Genomic DNA, 19,923 nt, shown 5'->3' on the forward strand with positions numbered 1-19,923 from the left:
TTGATGTTTATAATTATAATTATAATTATAATTATTACAATTATTATGCGCTTGAAAAAAATTGTTTGTTTATGCACTAGTTTGTCGGCAATGTTGACGATTTTTTTTTTTTGGTTTTTTTTGGTTTTTTTGTGTTTTTTCTTGTTGTTGTTGTTGTTATTTTCGATACAAAACTATTTTCATATGTTAAAATTATTATTGAATCTTCTTGAGCTCGCTGCTAACGATTTCTTTAATATGGCCGCAACACATTCGAAAATCATTCACACGCTCGCTATATACTATGGTATATATAGTATATATATATAGTATATATATAGTATTTACTATATATTATTCTCAATTTGCATATGTACAAGTCTAGTTAACACTATTAAATGTGCTAAATTAAAATACAAAAAAAAAAAAAAAAAACAAAAAAATTTATATGTATAATATTTGTTAAAATTCTTTATAATTTATGTATTACTATAGTTAGTTTTAGTTATTAATCAATGTTCTTTATATATATATATATATATATATATATGTTTTCTTTTTTTTTTTTATTATTTTTTTGGTAGTTTTTGTATTTTCGTTAGTTTAGTTTGGCAACTGTTTAAATTCGTTGCAATATTTTCAGTTGTTGCTAACATTTTTTTTTTTTGGTTTTGCATTTGTTTACTTAAGTTTAAGAAAAAAAACCTTGCTGTGTGTTTGGTGTGTGTGCTAAGGTTAAATATGTGCCTAATTGAATAATAAAAAAACAAAAACTGATTAAAAAAATGTTTAACTAAATACTATAACGCACTGAAGGAAGCATCAAGAAATTTTGCTGCTAGGTTAGGTTCCGCTGGGATTGGATCCGGTTTGGTTACGGGGCGTGTCTATGCGCGTGTGTGTGTGTGTGTGTGCGTGTGTGGATTTAAATTCTAACTATTGCAACTACTTTAGTTGGTTTTGTCTCTTGAAGCTAACAGAAACCATATCTCTATAAGAAAGTTAGGTTAGTTCGTTAGCGCTATTTACAATCGAATCAAAAACTCTATAATATATATACATATACATAGGCTAATATAACTCTGTGTGTGTGTGTGTGTGTGTGTGTCTTGGTTTAGTTGTAGTTTATCCAGTTTTAGCTTAGTCGTTGTTTATTTATTTATTTTTTTTTTTTTTATAGAGCGCAATTCTTATTATCGGATCACTTGAAGCAATTTCGTGAAGTTTTTTTGGTTGCTTTATGTGTGTGTGTGTGTGTGTGCGTGTGTGTGTGTGTGTGGGTGTGTGTGTGTGTGTGTGTGTGTGTGTGTGTGTGTGTGTGCGTGTGTGTGTGTGTGTGTGTGTGTGTGTGTGTGTGTGTGTGTGTGTGTGTGTGTGTGTGTGTCTGTGTGTGTGTGTGCGTGTGTGTGTGTGTGTGTGTGTGTGTGTGTGTGTGTATGTGTGTGTGTGTGTGTGTGTGTGTGTGTGTGTGTGTGTGTGTGTGTGTGTGTGTGTGTGTGTGTGTGTGTGTGTGTGTGTGTGTGTGTGTGTGTGTGTGTGTGTGTGTGTGTGTGTGTCTGTGTGTGTGTGTGTGCGTGTGTGTGTGTGTGTGTGTGTGTGTGTATGTGTGTGTGTGTGTGTGTAGTAACTGCTTGCATCTACATGGGGTTTTTGTTCTTGTTGCCCTGTGTAAATTGTATTTAATTATGTGTTTTTTTTTTTTGGCATTTATTTTGTTTTTTTTTTTTTTTTTTTTTAATTTTTTGGGTTAATTTTTAAATCTGAAAAATAAATAGATTTCAAAATGAATTGATTAGTAGGGCACATCAAAGGACAGATTGGCATTAAGTTAAGTTTTCAGTTCAGAGATAAACAACAACGCTGCAAAGTGAATAGAAAAACGGCTAAAAACCGCTAAAGCAACAAAACAAAAAAAATTGGCCGAAAAACGGCGGCAGAGCACGTTTCGATTGGCTGAACAGGGTATGCTCTCGACCGGGTGAGCCCAACAACCAGCAAATAGTCGAAATGGATTTATCGTAAGTCTAGCCAAAACAGATCGAGCTGCAACTGGTGTCCAGCATTTGGCGTCTTTCTATACCCTTGTAGAGCAAAGAGGGCGGCATGTTCGACGCGACGCTATAGAGTGCTTGACTAGAATCACAATTATATATGTATCTTTACATAGAGCCTCAGATCGGACGACTATATCCCAGAAGGGTATGTTTGCACAGGTTTGGCATTCAGGAGTTGCAACACCCTACCATATTCCTCTCGAGCAGGAATCGGTCGAGAAACGATTCACAATTCTGTTCACATATCTGCAAAGCTATTAGAAAAGTTTCTACAAGGGTATTTAAGCTTCGGCTTGCCGAACTAATGCGTTCCATCTTGTTTTTATATTGCTTTTGTTTTTTGTTTTTGTTTTTGTGTTTGTTTTTTACCCACCTTTTTCTCCTATACAATTCAATAAATTATTGCATTTGATATGTTGGTCCATTGTTTCATTATTCGTTCCTAAAAAATTCTTTTGTGGTTCTTTTTTTTGCATGTTTACATTTTACGTTAAAATTTCCTTCTCTCTCTCTCTCTCTCTCTCTCTTTAACGCATTAACCTGCCTGTGTGTGCGTGTGTGTGTGTGTGTGTGTGTGGTGTAGTGTGTGGTGTTGCCAGACTGTAAAATGAAAAGTGTTGTAAAGGTTGTTGTTGTTGCTGTAGTTTTGCCGGCCAAACGTCATCCAATTGAATCGAATCCTAATCCTAATCCGAATCGGCATCCGAATCCGAATTACTAAAGATAATAGTCGCCCGTTATGGGTAGAGAAGAAGAAGAAGAAGAAGAATAGCAAAATGCCGCTGCTGCTGCTGCTGCTGCTGCTGCTGCTGCTGCTGCTGTTGCTGGTGTTTCTGTTGCTGTTGCTGCTGCTGCCGCTGCCGACGTCGCTGCTGCTGCCGCTGCCGCTGTTGCTGTTGCTGCTGCTGCTGCTGCCGTCATAAATGACTATCAGTATCCGAATCCCGCGGAGCCGTGTCCCGTCATTGATGGTGTTACACTACTAACTATACCTAATTGTGTGGCTGTATTATTTGATTGTCAGTGTTGTTGAGCGGCAAATTTCATACGTTTTTGTTTTTGGCGTTGATTGCAGAACCAGACGCGCACCACGTTTTTCTTCAAGTCCAGCTTTTCGGCAATGGCAGCGATTTTCTCACCGGACGGCCTCGGCTGGACGGCGAAATAGGCTTCCAGGGAACGCTTTTCAGGTGCCGCAATGGAAGTCCTTTTTCTTGAAAAAAGACTCGATATAGATTACTTTAGAAATGGGGCCCTAACATTCGATTCAAATACTGTAAGCTACTGAGTTCTTCTTATTGTTGGACAATTTCGCTGGATTTACTAATTGCTTTTGGGTTTTTGCTCGTTTGCCAAATTAAACATGCTGCCAATTTAGGGTTTAGGTGGGTGAGCGGTCGGGTGGGGAGTGGTGCTGTGGGTTGGTGGTTGGGGGTGGGGCTGGGGCCGGGTGTTGGCACTGCTTTCTGGGTATTATTACCGTTTTGTAATCAAAACACTTTCTACCTTTTCTTTTCGCCCGCCGGCAGCACACTGGGCGCATCTGGATCCCGTCGCTTGTTTTTCGCCTGCGCCTCGGCCTCCTCCAGCCACGCCTGCAGTATGGGCTTCAGCGCGATCATGTTGTTGTGGGACAGCGTCAGGCTTTCGAATCTGCAGATTGTGCTCTGCGACAGCGCACCGACGCCAGGTAACTTGAGATTGGCCAACGCTTTGCCCACGTCCGCTTGTGTGACACCTGCGCGCAAAGAAACAGATGCACAATAAACACTTTACAACACTGTTTACCGCTAGAAACGTTCATAATCAAATATTTATGAGTTTCAAGTGCAAAGTGTCGTTGAAAATCAAAATCTTGAAGAGAAGCTTCGCATATCTTTGGCTAAAACATTACCGCACTGTTTACAAGAGCGAAAGAAAGTAATTAGAGTGTTGTAAAACAAATTTTGAAGAGCTTAATTGAAGAGCTTAATCAAATGGCTAAGCTTGTAATTGGCAAACACTTTACAGCACTGTTTACAAGAGCGAAAGAAAGTAATTATAGTGTTGTCAAACGATTTTTAAAGAGCCTAATTGTGTAGAAGTTTAAGTTCAAGTTCCAAGCATGTCTTTGACAAACACTTTAAAGCACTATTTCCACCGCAAGAAAGTATAGTGTTGTGAAACAAATTTTGAAAAGCTCAATTCCACTCTAATTATTAGGTTCTCTAACTATTAGGTTCAATTCAATTTATTATGAGGTAGCTTAATTTATTCCGAGTTATATTTCGATTTTCTATTTCTAGTTGTAGTTCTTTCATGAATGAACTCTAATTGAACATGGAACCAGCTCCAGTTCTAGTTAAGACTAAGGTTAAAGAAAATATTGGATATCTCCGCTACTTCCAGGAGTTCTTCTTTCCTTAAGTCTGGCTTTTAAACCCAACTGCAATTTTGTATAATAAGAGGCTTTCAGGGAAATAGTTAAGCTATTTTTGGAACAAGCTTTTCGTCTGTCTAAATCAGGTTTTCATTCCAATTCCAGTTCTTTGAGAACTATAGTAGCTGTACTTCGAGAACTGGATCTGTTTGGAGCTCTGAAAAGTATGCTATGCTTGCCGAAAACGAGACGAAATTGAAGAGATATGCAGCAGAGTAAAAAAGCAGTGAAGAGTTCTCTGTGGGTTAGACTCTACGGTATCGAGAACTTACCCAGCTTAATGCGACGCTGCTTGAAGCGCTCCGCGAACGCTTCGAGCTCGCGCGGATCGGTGTCTGTGTCGGGATGCAGGCCAGCGGCTGCCACAGCCGCCGTTATGACAGGATGATGTACCGCTGAGTGTCCATGGTGCCCTGTGTCCATAGAGAAGGTGGCCATCAGTTTGGGCATTGTTTGGTTTGCGTTAATATTTACCCGCCGTGTGGCCACTTAACGTGCCCGGATGGTGGTGGCTCATCATGTGATTCATACTGTGATAGGAACCGTGCAGGTGCTGATGTGTTGGCGTTAGGGGCGACTCCGATATGGGGGCTAACGTTGTCATCGAGCCCGTCGGATCCAGCATGTCCAATTGATCCATTGAATGGTGCATCTGCAGATGGGCCAAGAACCAAAAGAAGAATACGTAGTGCATGAGGATACCGAGAAATATGCCAAACATCGATATATCCATTCGGCATTTCAGATTTGATAACCGATTTGTGCAAGAAAATGAAACGTCTATTCGGAATCGAATCGTGGATGTCTCTCTAAGGAACTTTAAATCCCAAATTCTGACAGTTCCCTTCAGTTTGACTTGCTTAACGCATTATTCAAGGCAGCAACTACATCTATATATATGCAAATATATATATACTTATATATACATGTGTATATATATATATATATATATATATGTATAAATATATGTATAGATATAAATCAGGAATCGTTTTGTGAGTACATATATGTGCATGATGGTTACTTACGCGCCGATCTAGTTGCTGAATTTTCAGTCGAATTTTTCAGCAAATTGCAATTTGAAGGCATACTCAAGGCCTGCTTAAGAGGAAACTGCTTGTGTCTGGGCATATATAGACTCATCTCTACGTAAGACTGATCAATCGACTGACTGACCGACTGACTGACTGATTGATTGACCGACTGACTGATTGACTAAATGACTGAATGACTGACTGATTGACTGGCTGATTGATTGACTGACTGATTGACTGATTGTCTGAATGACTGACTGATTGACTGATTGGCTGACTGACTGGCTGATTGATTGACTGACTGATTGACTGATTGTCTGAATGACTGACTGATTGACTGATCAGCTGACTGACTGATTGACTGATTGATTGACTGACTGACCAGATTGACTGACTGACTAACTGTCTGATTGGCTGATTGACTGACTGACTGACTGACTGACTAACTGACTGACTGACTGACTGACTGACTGACTGACTGACTGACTGACTGAACGACTGAACGACTGACTATTGACTGACTGACTGACTGATTGACTGACTGAACGACTGATTGACTGATTCACTGACTGACTGTTGTTACCTCATGAGGCATTCCACGCGCAATTGTGAAACAGTAGCGGAAATCGGCTGCCTGAAACATTTTCTGCTTAAACATATTTATTTATAGTTAAAGTAGGAAAAAAACAGACTTTTCTTGTTGAGCGTTAGCTCAGACTACTTGGTATAGATGTAGCATATAGGCAAGCCCTTTTATGTATCGGGATATTTCGATAGGCCCTCGGTAATTCTCAATAACGCAAATAAGCCTTTTTTATTTAAAAATGTATCAAAAATTGTTTAAGTTTGAATCGGAACACGTAATCCGGAACAGAAGTTAGAATACTTGAGCTCTGATTCCAGGGTATCCATCAAACAGACATGTTGACAATGTGAATAAAACAAATTTCCACTTTCAATCAGAACAAAAGCTTTCAAGCTGTTAGTTATTGAATAGATCGGAGCTCGAAAACGTAATCCCCATGGCGGGATGAAAATTTTTCGGATAGTCGATGAATATGGCCCAAAGTTAAGTGCACAGCTTATGGGCCATTCAAATAAATGGCTTAGACCGGTGTCTAAATAATTAAGTCTAACATAAAACTGGCATTCAAAGTTGAAAAGTATCTATATATATATATACATGCATGTTGTGTGAGTATATTAAGTCGGACAACGACTTGTTCCTAATTAAAGCCCAGTGGCAAAGCCGAGTGGGGGGAACCCTTTGCTTTATGGCATCAGCAACAAACAAAAGAAAACAAAAAACCTGAAACTTGAGCAGAAATTCTAGTTGAAAAACTGGCGCAACTTTTGGTAACAAGCAGATGAGTGTGGCAGGTGATGGAGTGGGTGGGGGGAGGGGGGGGCGGGGTTAGACGGCGGGATGGCACTTGTTACAAAATCTTTTGTGTCATGTAGCTTTAATTGAACGAGAGAGGAGGCACACACACGCACACACACACAGAGAGAGACGCAAAAGTTTGAAAGGGTCTTAACTAAATGAGACACCCAATACGGCAGCAAGGGTAACTAAGGGGGCAAGTGGCAAGTGTGGGGCGCAACACAGAGACAGAGGCACAGGAGCACGGACATTGCACACAACTCTTTTGTCTATGCATCAAATATTTATAGAATTGTTCAATTATTAAAGCAAATATGAATAGCAACTAAAAAGCATGAGAGGCAGCCATTGCTGCTTTGACTCGCTCTCTTGCTCGCTCCCGCACCCGACCTCCCGCCCTCCCGCTCTCTCGCTCTCACACTGGCTCCATTGCGCTGTTCTTACGGCATAAAAAGCTCATGCTCGCTCTCGCACTCGCACTCGCAGTCGCTGACGCTCTCAGGGTCTTTGGCTCTCAGTCTAGCTGTTGTGTTTTTTGCCCATGCTTCTGACCATTTTGCTTTGTGTTGCTTTGTTAAGCATTTAAACTGATTACAGCTGAAAAGTATGCAACAACAAAACGCCAATAGCCAGCAGCCCAGACCGCCCAGACCGCCCCCAAACACTGGGTGGGGCACACTCATATTTATTTATCTTTTTGAATGTGGCCCAGCCGAAAACTAGCAAACGATATGTCTGTGCGTCTGTGTGTGTGTGTTTGTGTGTGTTTGTGTGAGTGTGTTTGTGTGTGTGTGTTTGTGTGTGTGTAGAAAACATACCACGCCCCCTCGTGCGACGCTTAGAAATGGACACAAAACGTGGACACGTACACAGGCTATAAATACATGGATATACACACATACAGGGTGTTTCTGTGCTTGCGTGTGCTTGTGTGTGTTTGTGCGTGTACTGTGGGCTCTGCTCTGCGCTGTGCCAATTATGTAAAACTCTAAAATGATAAGCAGGCGCATGGGGGAGGCCTACGAAAAACAATAAGACAGCAACCGACGCAACCGTGACCAGCCTCGATGTATATAAGCGACGTCAACTGAGAGCAGTGAGAATGTAGGGGCAGACAGGAGAGCGGGCGGAGGGAGGGAGGAGGGAGAGAGGAGGGGGCGTCTAGGTGGCACTGCTTGCTATAAAAACTACAAGAGGTGGCCACTGTCTGCTGCCCGCTGCCCGCTGCCTGAGCAAACACAATGGCAAAGTCTTCAATTATAAACCAATCCCAAAATTAGTCTGACTGTTATTGGTTTGCACCCTTGGCACTCTCTCTGGCGTGCGCGCTCTCGCACGCGCTGAGCTGCTGCGGCGTAGGCTGCTGTTGCTATTGCTATCTCTTTTCTGGCAATGCGCAACCACCCTGCGCCGTGAGAGCATGAGCGCAGCTTTGGCCTATGCGCCAGGGTATGGGCTGGGTGGGGGGAGGGGGCCGCACAGCGTGCGGACAGCGACTGCGGCTGTGACAGCTTCTGTTGCTGCTGCTGCGACGGCTGCGACGGCTGCTGCTGCTGCATTGTGGTTGGCTGAGGCTTATGCAAAATTCATTTGGGCAGTGCCCACGAAAGCAGGCGATGCGGCGGCGTTGCCGTTTGCTGTCTACGTCGACGTTCACGTACACGTTGCCGTGGCCAGTGTTGCCCCATTTCATTAAGCGCATAATTTGTAATTAATAAAATTATGCAAAAAAAAACAAATACTTATATATATATATATATATGAGCTATGACATTCAACGCTAGATGGCGCCAGCCGAAGTTGAGCACAGCGCAAATGATGAGCAAATAAATGACAATGGCTGCCGTTAGCCAGAGCGAGATGGCTGGCGTGTGTGGGTGTGGCGTTTAGTTGTGTGCGTCCCACCGCTGCGCTAGCTGCGTAGGTGTATATATGTGTGAGTGTGTGTGTGTGTGCTAGATATGCATAATCATTAGGCAAATCAAATGCATTTTGGCAATGCCAAAATAAAAAAAAACCCATCAACTGCCCGGCCTAAGCTGAAGCTTTGCACTCGCACTCACACGTGCACAAACACGCACACACTCACACACATTCGCATGCAGATGCGCCCTCGCACTCACACGAGCGCGCGCTGCTGCTGCTGCTTCGTTGTGTTGTTTCGTTCAGTGCGCCGCCATTTTGCTTTTGTTTTGCGCTTTGCATTTGTTTTCTTTTTTTGGCGTGTGTTTATTTAGTTTTTGTAGGTTGGGAGCGTTGCGCGCTTCGCTTCATTATTTATTAACAACTTTGCCAACATAATTTATTTATTTGCCAGTTTGTTGATAAACATGTGAGTGCTTAGCGTGCGCTCTCTTTTTTTAGCTAACTCTGTCTCTCTCTCTCTCTCTCTCTCTCTCTCTCTTTCTCTCCCCCTCTCTCCCTTCCTCGCTTTTTAGCCGTTTCGCCGTTTGTCTGTCTGTCCGTCCGATTGTTTACGCGCAAATGACCTCATTACATATAATGTAATTTGTTCCTGCCGCCCGTTTTTCACGTTCTCTTTATTTCTCTGTCCGCTGTGTTTTTGCTTTCATTTTTTTATATTTGTTATTACCCACTTTTGGCATAATAAAGCGTTTTTGGCGCCATTACCTGCTGCCGGCATTTTCATTTGCTTTCTCTCTTCTTCTCTTCCTCTGTTTTTTTTTTGTGTTGCTGTTTTGTTTTGTTTTCGCGTCTCGCATGCTTTGTTATTGTTCATTAATTTTTTAGCATTTTGTTAATTTGTTATGGCTCTGGCTGCTCCGCTGCAGACAGCTGTTAATATAGTTATTGACTGGGTCATATGTGGGCTGGCACAGGTTAACGAATGTTTGTATTAATCGGTTCTCACTTTCAGAATGCCCAAGGACAAATTACTGTATTTGATTTTCCGCCGTGTCGCATCTTAAAAGAAGGGACAAGCTGCGCCGCTCGGCTTAAATGTTGCCCGTGGAACGGGCACGAATGTGCGCCAAAGAAGAATCGGCAATTAGCTTTCCACAAGAGCAGAAAACGAAAACAGACACAGCCAAAGAAACGTTAACGAATGTGCCACAAAAGGGAAAATTAAACAAATAATAGCTGTAAAGCAAGCAAATCGTTTACGAACATGACCCAAAAAGGAGCAGTAAAACACGAATTGCAGTTGCTTGATTAAAGAGATGCCAATACGTAATATACGCTGCGCTGTTTGTAGCAAATTACTATATGTTAAACGTTTACGAATAAGCCACAATAAAGAATTGAAAGAAAATTGTATTGATATGTTTGTATTCATTTTAGCGGCTCATATGAGAGCAAAACACAAACAGGTAATGTACATATATATATATATATATAAATATATATATATATATACGTATGTATGTATAATATGTGCATTCCACAAATGCTTTGGAGCTAATTCTTGTTTGTCTAAAAACTTTTTGGCTATGTATGTGCTTTCTCTGATTAGATACAATCTTTTGGATCTAACAATCTAACAATTTGGAGCTTTAACAATTACAGACGGGGGGCTGCATCATTATTTCTTACGCTTCTCGACGGGCTTCAGAATTTGGAAGGAGCACATTAGTGTCTCATCCACGGACATCATGGCGCCCGCATTATCGAATTCGCCGCAATAGTTGGGCGCCGAGAACAGTGTGACCAGCTGGCGTTTAGCAAAAAACTCGTAACCATCCTCGACAACCTGATGGGCCCGGCATATCAGATCGAGATCGTGCTTCTGCAGGAATTTGCCAACAACCTCAGCCCCAAAGGTGAAACTAACGCCACGATCATTTTCACCCCAGCCAATGGTGTCCTTATCGGGATCGGACCAAAGCAGATCGCACAACAGTCCCTGATCGGGCACATCCGTTGGCCGCATAATCCGCTTGATCTGCTCCATGGAGGTCAGATCGGGACTCAGTCCGCCATGGCAGCAGAAGATCTTCTCATCGACAATTGCCACAACGGGCAAACAGTTAAAGCAATCCGTAAATGTCTTCCACAGTTTAATGCTATACCGTCGCTTGCACTCATCATAGAATCCATAGATGCGATTGATGCTGGCGCACTCGTGATTGCCGCGCAGCAGAAAGAAGTTCTCCGAGTACTTGATCTTGTAGGCCAGCAGCAGGCAGATGGTCTCCAGCGATTGCTTGCCGCGGTCCACATAGTCGCCGAGGAACAGATAGTTGGATTCCGGCGGATAGCCGCCGTATTCAAACAGCCGCAACAGATCATAGTACTGGCCGTGTATATCGCCGCAAATCTTGAGCGGCGCCTCCAGCTCGAGCAGTATCGGCTGGGCCAAAAATATTTCGCGCGACTTGAGGCACAGGCCGCGTATCTCCGTCTCGTTGAGCTGCACGTTCTTGCCGGGCCGGGCTGTGCGCACCTCCAGCAGCCGGGCAATGATATTGTCAAGATTTAGCACCTCGGCCATGTCAGCAGGCTTCTGGCCGGGCTTGCCGAACTGCGGCTGTCGGTTTAACGCTTGGGACGCCGTCGGAACGATGTTTCTCTGACCGCCAATCCCCCTCAATACACCTTAATATAATCTTCCTATCGCTAATATAATATAATAATAATAATAATAATCAAGTTCAACGCTCAGAAATTGCCTGACTTGATTCTTTTTTTATTTTGTTGTTGATGTTTGTTGATCTCTATCAATTGACCGGGTACCTGATATGCCAATGGGTGTCCGAACAGATTGCAGTCTTCGAAAATTTGGAATTTTAACTGGGATCGAGACGAAGTTTTGTTTTCCTTTTTTTTTAACTTTCTTTTTGTGATGTTTTTGGTACCCCCCTGAAATGAATTTTAAAACCAGGTCGACTGTCACCCAACACACATCCTATCCAACATAGGGCGAGATGTTTTAACCCTTATTTGAAGTATACATCAAAAATATTGCGTTTGTATCGAATGATATTCGTCCTGCATTCGTTTTCCTTTCTGATTTGAGCTTCTCTTAAGGCCTTTTTCGTTAGTTCGGCAACATTTCCGATTGCCCATATCCCGCTTATCTTAAATTTTCTTTTTCTGTTTCCATTTTTTCCCTTTTTTTCTCATGTTCTTCAACTACAATTTGTGCCCTTCCCACAAGGCCACCCAAGCTCTCTCTGTCTCTATCTTGCTCCCTTTCTCTTTCTTTCTCTCTCTTTCTCTCTCTGTCTCTCGCTCTCTCATTTTCTAAGGTTCATTTACTTATCTTTCGGAAAGACTACAATAAATACCTGATGCAAATAAAAGAATATTGTCTATTGACTCAATTTCATTTGATGAAAAGGTAGGCCTACTTAATCACCTATCACAAGCCCGAAATAATTTATTTTATTGAATAATTACACTGCCTCCTTGCATATAATTTTCTTGTAGTCATGATTAACAAGAGATTAACCTGAATGCTTTGAACGAGCGCGTGCTGTAACACTCTGCTTTTGGCTGCAGCTCAGCGTAAGGGTCTTCTTTGCGCTTCTCAGTTTTATGAAAACTTTCTCAGCTTTCAAGATGTGGATGGGACTTTGAGAGACATTGCACCGGCTTGCTTTAAGTATACGTTAATCAACCAAATGAACTCCCCATTTGGGTGTTTCTTCACTCGAGTCCTTAGTTTGTACAAATTAGTTGCAATTTGTTAGGGGCTGTGCATTAGGGGTGAGTGTTGAAAAATTGCAATGTAAACAAAAAGTTGAAGTGGCAATTTGTGTGGCGCAATTTGCAAAAGCAAAAACCGAAAATCAAATGCATTTGGGCTAATAATCAATGTGGGGAGGATTGTGTGTTGGTCGAGCACCTGCACAAGAGACCTGGACTAACTAGGGGGGGTTGGTGAGGTCCAAACAGAACGCAAACAAACATCGTTTATTTTAGGAAACAAAAGACCTCATTTTCCATTTGTTTAAGCCGAGTGAAAAAGCGAGAGACGCAGCCAAAGGACAACAAAAGCAATGGCATGTAGCTCCTTATAAATGGATGGTCCTCCCATTGTTGTTCGGGTTGTTCGGGCTGTTGCTGTTTGTTGAAATTAATTGGTGTTACACAAATGAGTAATTTTCAATGTACATAAATATTTGCACAAATTGCAATTTGCCGGCTGCTGCTGGCGCCCACAGGCCAACACGGAGCACGGCCGTACCGTGGGCCGTACCGGAGTTTTGGGTCTCGGTTTTCGAGAGCTGTTCAAATACAATTTTTATTGTCAAGCGTTAATAATTTGAACAATGAATAATATGTACGGTAAGCATCTGTTATTATTCCAAACAAATCAAAACAAGTGCACTAGGGCGTCCATAACCGACGGGGCGTGGCTAGCAACCCTCTGACACCCTCCGGTGCGGCCACACAAATCTTCATAAATTGCAACTGCCTGTACGGCGAGGGGTTAGGCCTGATGAGCTGATGAGGAACCCGAGAGTGGGCAGGAACTTGACAGTTGGGAATTGAGACAAAGTGCGAGAAGTGCTCGCGCCGTGTCCTGGCCCTGACAGAAAAGGGGTCGCATTCGCCGCCGCCAAATGGGAAAATGATACACTTTACTTTTTGGCTACGGCGACTCCGGAGCGGTGCACACACAATCAAGAAACAACAAATTGCCACATAAATGTGGGGGGTTGGTTTGCCACGTAATAGATTTTATTTTATTTTTATAACGCACAGCAAAGGACCACGGCACGCAGCATGCGGCAGAACGTGTCCTTGCCTACTTTTACTTTTACTTTCTGCCTCTGCCTGTCGCGTCGCCGTCATCACAAGAGTTTTCCTCATCTGTTTTTCTTTTTTTCCCCCCTATATCTTGGCAGCACAATTCCCAGGAAATGCCTACACTGCGCTGCAATTTGGAATACCTTGGCAGGTGGTGCACCTGTTCAGGTGCACCACGCACTTGACGATTCCTCGGCTTTTGGTCAGGGCTTGAGCTTGCAGATGGACGGAGCTGTTCTTTTCACCAATTCTTTAAGGTCTACAAAGTTTGAGTTTCGCTTTTGAAACAGTTTTAAAGTAGGAACTGGAGTGCAGGGTATATGGCTAAGAAGGGTGTATTGTTTTTGTGCGAATGTATGCGACAGGCAGAAGCAGGCAGAATAGCATAAAGTCTATTGATGGATCAGGAGGACTTGAAATTCGATATATGTACTCCCCCAAGCCATACCCAAATATATATTTTATTTCGATAAATTCGATCGATAAATATCGATTTTGAGAATTGGATTGTCGAGCATTAATCAATCAACATAAGCGATAGATATACAAAACTAGATTCTCGTATAGCTTTTACAGATTAAAAATATCTCAATTTATGGATAACTCCCCCAAAGGCTTCCCTTTTGCTATATACAGACTTGTCTAGGTCAAATTTAGGCACTGAAAGTTCTCCTAAGAATCGGACTATGATCAAGTATATATATCCCATGCATAGGGTGGGGCCAAGGGGAAGCAGAAGCACAGCAAGAAGCTAGATTATTTGCAAAGTATCTCCTGGTCGGACCCTCTCGACTCAAGCACTCTCACTTTCAATAGAGCAAGAAATTAAAACTGCATTAAGACATTAAACTTAATTTAATTATAAATGAATACAACTTGTATAAAAACTTAACGCTTCAAATCAAAGTATTATAAAAGTTGCAGAAGACAATCGACTCGAGCTTTTAATTTTTACAGTGTAGCCGCAACTGCCAGGCGGGGCAGGGGATGGTGCAGCGGCAGAGGCAGGGCCAAGTCAGTAGTCGGTAGTTTCAGGGCTAACATCTCATCTCTGGCTCATCAAGCAGCACCAGCAGCACCACCAGCAGCAGCGACAGTCAGTTTCAGCCTGCCCGCGTTTTGCATCTTTGTTTTCATTTTTATTTTCAATGTAGCTCGTAATTTTTTACACATTGCGGTCCCAGCTTAACTGCGCTGCCGTCTGTTTTGCCAGCTCTACGGGGAGACATATCAATATAACCGGGCCCAACACACACGCACACACGCGCACACCCAGCCCCTCGTTTAGCTGAAGGAACAAGTGTAATCGTAGTACACGGCGAGCCGTACCGGGCGGGTGCCGCGGGGCAATAAAAACAAAAAAAAAAAAAGAAAAAAAGCAAAAGGCACAACGAGCCGGCAAGGACGATCCGTACACGGGGGACCAGAGTACGGCCCAGTAATAGAAAATACTATTAATGCTGCTAGCCGGTAAGGATTTTCGACGAGTCGATGTTGGCCCGGGAATGGGAATGGGATTGGGACTGGGAATGGGGTTCGCTTGCACAGGTTTTCCGGCGACATTAATATGTAGATGCATTAAGTACATTATCCGGGGTTACAACCTCGCAACATGGATGACGACAGCGACAGCGACGACGACGACGACGTCGACGATGGGTTCGTGTGCCGACGTGTACTGAGCGCTGAGTACCGGCAAACACAAGGTAAACGCCGGAGTGTGTGTACCTTTACCGTGGTGCAAGAGTTGACATATTGAATGCAAATTTGATTTCTGGCAATTTGATTTCATATGTGTTAAGTATGATAATCAAAGCGTCTAAATAAACGATTTATCGAACTTATCGATAAATTTCTTATCGATAAATCTCTGTCAAAGCTCACACTGCTTCAATAGCTTGATGATAAAATGTCGGATAAAATCAAAGTTGAAAATCAACTTTTCTTTATGGAACGCACTCGTTACTTCATGAATGCAAACGAAATGTATTCGCAAGGCTCTAAATACAACTTAAGTTATTCATAAATAATTGAAACTAACGAGTAAAATTCAAGTTGAAAGAGTTGCTTCACTTGCTTCAATTTATATTTTTGGCACTTGCAAAGCTTACAAGAATTGAAAGCTTACAAAATAAGCTTGCCACACTTTGCCGAGCTTTAATCGTAAATTTCACTCGTTCATTTGCTAGACTCGTTCGTTTGGAATGTAGTCGTTACTTTCTTTGGCAATAAACAAATGTATTCGCAAGACTCTAAATACAACTACGTACTGTAAAAATGATTGAAAGAGTTGTAAAGAGCAGCTTTTTATTTATTTGCCTTTTTTTTTACTCGTTTATTTTAATGTCCATCTTTTCGACACGTCCGTTTGGAGTGTACTCGTTAGTTATTGAATGCGAGCGAGTGTGCGCCAATAAACGAATGTATTTATAGGACTCCAAATAGAACTCATACTGCAGGGCACTTAAAGCCATTTATGCCAATGTTCGTTTTATTTGTGTTAAGCATTTGAAATCGGGCTTGGTCCCAGTGTGCGAGGGTTTGCACAAGTTGTGCCGCACGCGACGAGGGGTGCAAAATATTATGATTTATTTTTATTATAGCGGGTAAAGTGGTCTTTACAAGCATCAAACAGAGGCGTAACAGGCGGCTCATAGCCCACAGCCGAGAGCAGAGCAGGGCAACCACCGCACCACCGCACCATCGAACCACCGAACCACCCATTCGAGCGCCCAGCAAAAAGGCAGTTAGTTGGTTAGCAAAAGGTATGCGTTGCGCTTGAGGATGCGAATACGGATGCGAATACGGATGTGGATGGGCTCGTCAGGTGGCCTGAAGGCGTAAGGCGGGGTTGTGCACAACTTGTTAAATGGACGGGTGGATTTGCACTTGCCGCGCTGACTGTTATCTTCATTTCTGCTTTCAGTTATATTGCCTGGGAATTCCTGTGGGAGTTACCGGCGTGCCCAGCCCGGCCCCTGCTCGGGTCCCTGTTCGGGCGCCGTGCTCGAGCCCTTCTGTATGCGGCTAAAGCCAAATTGTGTGCTCTTGGTCGTGGGCATAAAAAAGAAGCAACAATAACAAGCAACAACAACAACAACAACAAGCAACAATGCCAAATCGAAAATGTGTGTTTTTCGCATTGACCATTGAAATTGCATTAATGCTAGAGATAGAAAGAGAGAGAGAGAGAGACAGAGGGAGATGGTGGGAGCGGGAGAGAGAGAGAGAGCAACAGTCATTGCAGCATTAGCCACCCTTCGGGTTGGTTAATGGAAATCTGCGTATAATCCCCATGAATTGATAAGATGGGCGGGATAAACTAGTTATGGCCATTAATACGATCAATTTGATGCTCACTTCGCTGTAAAGTAAATAACAACCTTATTGCACATGCTGGAAAACATATTTGAAAAGCATTGGAAAAGCGCGCCGCAACGATTTCAAGAACGCAGCCCCCGTCACAAACCCACCTCCCCCTCCGCGTCATTTGGGCATGTCTAATGGTGTTTGTTACCCGCCTTTTGGTTGGGCATTTGTAACTGATAATTGCAAAGTTGTTGCCAGTTTTATCTCGAGTTGTTTCCACCAACCATTATTCCCAATCTCCCTCACAGCCGTTGCGCTGGTTTTTGCATTAAGTTTTACATATGCTCGGTTTTTCCAGGCATTTGTGCGGAGGGGTTCGCTGTGGGTCAAGTGATGCGTTGATGTGCATTTTAAGCAGGTTAACCTGTTAACTGTCATCGCATCGAAAAAGGGCTAACAGCTGCCAGTTGGCCCCAACCCCTCGACCTGCTGGTGGGGGAGAGCCGCTTGTCAGGTGCGCTGCGGGCAATGGGCTTAGCACATGCTCGGCTTGAATTGAATTCAAAAGTCAACACATTAGCCTCTATTAGATCCAATACCAATATACGATTTTTAGCTTAGTCCAACAACATATTCAAATACTCAAGTTTTTCTTATGATTCGAAAAAGACTTTGCCCAGGAAAATCAATAAGAGCATCGGTGAATATTATGATTTAGGTCAGGTTAAACTTGGCCTGGACATCATGAGGTCCTGCAAATTAACATTTACCCACGGCCGAGTTTCACTTTCAGCAGCTTGACTTTTTAAATTTTTAAACGTTTTACCTACTTCGATTTCTTTAAGAAACCGACTATTTTAGAAGCTCGCAGATTTTATCGATATGTATCGAACTTTTTCTCCGTTAACCTTAAGAGTTCGGTGATTTTATCGATAAGTATCGATTTCTACTCCGATTACCTTACGAGCTCGTAGATTTTATCGATAAGTTTCGGGTTTCTACTTCGACTATCTTAGGAGCTCGCTGCTATTATCGATAACTATCGAACTTCTAATCCGATTATCCTAAGAGCTCATTGATTTTATCGATAAGTATCGAACTTTTATGCCAAATATCTTAAAAGCTCGTTGATTTCAATAGCTTGAGGCTCAATAAGTGTTGTTGGTTCCCGTGGAGCCTACATTTGCTAACAAGCGAAAGGCTAAGGGAATTGAATTGAGATTGTTTGTGCTACTTTCGCTCACTTCTGACAGGAGCCCATTCTCCTTCCTGGTACCCAAATTAATTTTCCTTGCTTCATCAAGAAATTAATTGAATTTAAAGCCAATAAAGATCCCTAAACTTGAACACGGCCCGTCTAGTCGGGGCAAATGTGTACGTTTATTGAGTATCTGTGTTAATTAGATGTCCATGTGGGTATACTCGAATGTTCAGCACAATTCCCAGCAATGCATTTGTCAGTCGCAATTGCCAAAATCAGCTGAAACATTTGGCTAACAGCTAACTGCACTTAGCCAATCGCAAATCGTGTTAAAAAGCAAAGTGGAAATTGAATTCCCTTTTTGTTGTCTTTCTTGTTTTTGCTGTTATTTTGTGGCTTTCGGATGGTTCACAGTTTAAAGTAGAAAAGTAGAAAAGTGCAAAAGTATTGTAAGCTGCAATTTGTGCAATCAGGACTTAAACGCGCACTTAATGTTGCATGAGCTTAAATCGACTTTGGGGCTAGGTATGGGGTTGTAAAATCAAATTACGCTTAAATGCACAGAGCATGCATTTGAAAAATAAATGAGCAGGTACGTTGGCGAAATTGCAATCAGATGCCGTTTCGCGTCATTCGCATTTGTCATGTAATTGCGCAACTATTTTCAAATGCCGGCCAACCTGGCGTATGAGTGATGACCACGTCCGAGCTGAAGCCAAGCCACAATGGGTATTTACTTTGCCATGGCCTCTCGCTCACACCCACACCCACACCCACGTCACATTTTGATGGTGTCCATGTCATCAGACTGGTATTACATGTCCACATTCTTGCCTGGCCTCCTTGGCCGTCTTGGCTCCGGCTCGTTCGTGTTGTCTCCGCCATTTCGATTGTCTTGCAATAAAGAGACAACGCACCGCACACAGACGCAGCGCTGAATAATTGATGATGCCAAGAAAAATATATAAATGAATCAACGAAACGCTACCAAAACAAACTCAGAGCGCAACCCAAACCAAGCCCAAGCCCAATCCCAATCCCAGGCCAGGTTCTACCGAGCTGAGGCGGACGAGGACATGGGACTTGGCATGTGGTTGGCAACGGGCCGTAAATTGTCACTGGATGACACAAGGCTTTCTACACACAGTACGCGATACACACACGAAAACCGCTTAACTTTCACGCGGCAAGCTGCAAAAAAAAAAGAAAGGAGGGCCCGACTAGGAGTTACCCTGTTCGCTAGTTTCCTTCTTGTGCCCTTCTTTGTTCCTCCCTCCCTCCCTCACTTCCTCTTCTCTTTGCCCAGAAACTATGTATGTATAGAGCTGCACTCTATCATCACTTGTCTGCTTGCAGATCGATTCTTAAAAAAAATGTCAGAGCCCGATTCCGGCAAGGCTCTATCTTTTAAAAATTGTTTCGTTTCCAATTTTGTCTGGAACGAGGACAGGAATCCGAAAAGTGAAATATTCTTAAGCTGCATATGCTAAACGAGAATCTTCCTGCCAGGTTTGGTGTTTCCAGCTCTAATCATTTTTGAGTTAATCCTAAAACCGATGCCTCAAAATCGATATTTATCGATATTATGCAATACGAGCCGATATTGAGGCGACAGAAGACAATCGTTCTGCATAGGAGAACGTGTATTTCTGATTAGCTGAGATCAGGATACTACTCAGTTCGCCATCCCGTCGTAGAGCTCTTGTAGGCATATTGACTTATTTGTGGGTCGAAACAATTTGCAGGGTATAGCAGAAGCAGGCTGCTAAGTAAAGTTAATGCATTATTAATATGAAAATCGTTGTGTATATATACTTTATTTTTTG

At 42.7% G+C, this 19,923-nt stretch overlaps 2 protein-coding genes across 3 annotated transcripts in view; both read right to left on the reverse strand.

Annotated features, from left to right (window-relative positions):
- Nucleotides 1-2,923: 2,923 nt before the first annotated feature.
- LOC115766400 (inhibitory POU protein) overlaps nt 2,924-19,923 on the reverse strand; it is a 33,890-nt gene continuing 16,890 nt past the window's right edge. Inside the window, exons 4-8 of one of the 2 annotated variants that reach the window (XM_030710318.1) lie at nt 4,927-5,104; nt 4,725-4,865; nt 3,540-3,771; nt 3,083-3,240; nt 2,924-3,025 (exon numbers count right to left, since the gene is read on the reverse strand). In XM_030710318.1, coding sequence (XP_030566178.1) covers nt 2,964-3,025; nt 3,083-3,240; nt 3,540-3,771; nt 4,725-4,865; nt 4,927-5,104 — 771 coding nt within the window. In that variant the 3' untranslated portion in view covers nt 2,924-2,963. Of the gene's footprint in view, nt 3,026-3,082; nt 3,247-3,539; nt 3,772-4,724; nt 4,866-4,926; nt 5,105-19,923 lie in introns of both variants that reach the window. The other variant, XM_030710317.1, reaches the window with a different exon arrangement.
- On the reverse strand, nt 10,218-11,694 carry LOC115766401 (serine/threonine-protein phosphatase alpha-3 isoform). The gene is made up of 2 exons (XM_030710319.1): nt 11,566-11,694; nt 10,218-11,448 (listed from the first exon to the last, which is right to left on the reverse strand). The coding sequence occupies exon 2, from the start codon at nt 11,321-11,323 to the stop codon at nt 10,415-10,417; it is 909 nt and encodes a 302-aa protein (XP_030566179.1). The 5' UTR covers nt 11,324-11,448; nt 11,566-11,694; the 3' UTR covers nt 10,218-10,414.

This window comes from Drosophila novamexicana, unplaced genomic scaffold, assembly GCF_003285875.2.
Source record: "Drosophila novamexicana strain 15010-1031.04,08,12 unplaced genomic scaffold, DnovRS2.1 tig00001151-arrow-arrow-pilon, whole genome shotgun sequence".
NCBI lineage: Eukaryota > Metazoa > Arthropoda > Insecta > Diptera > Drosophilidae > Drosophila > Drosophila novamexicana.

Bases quoted from the DNA above. Each gene is read 5' to 3' on its own strand.
- LOC115766401 (XM_030710319.1), bottom strand. From the start codon at position 11,323: ATGGCCGAGGTGCTAAATCTTGACAATATCATTGCCCGGCTGCTGGAG.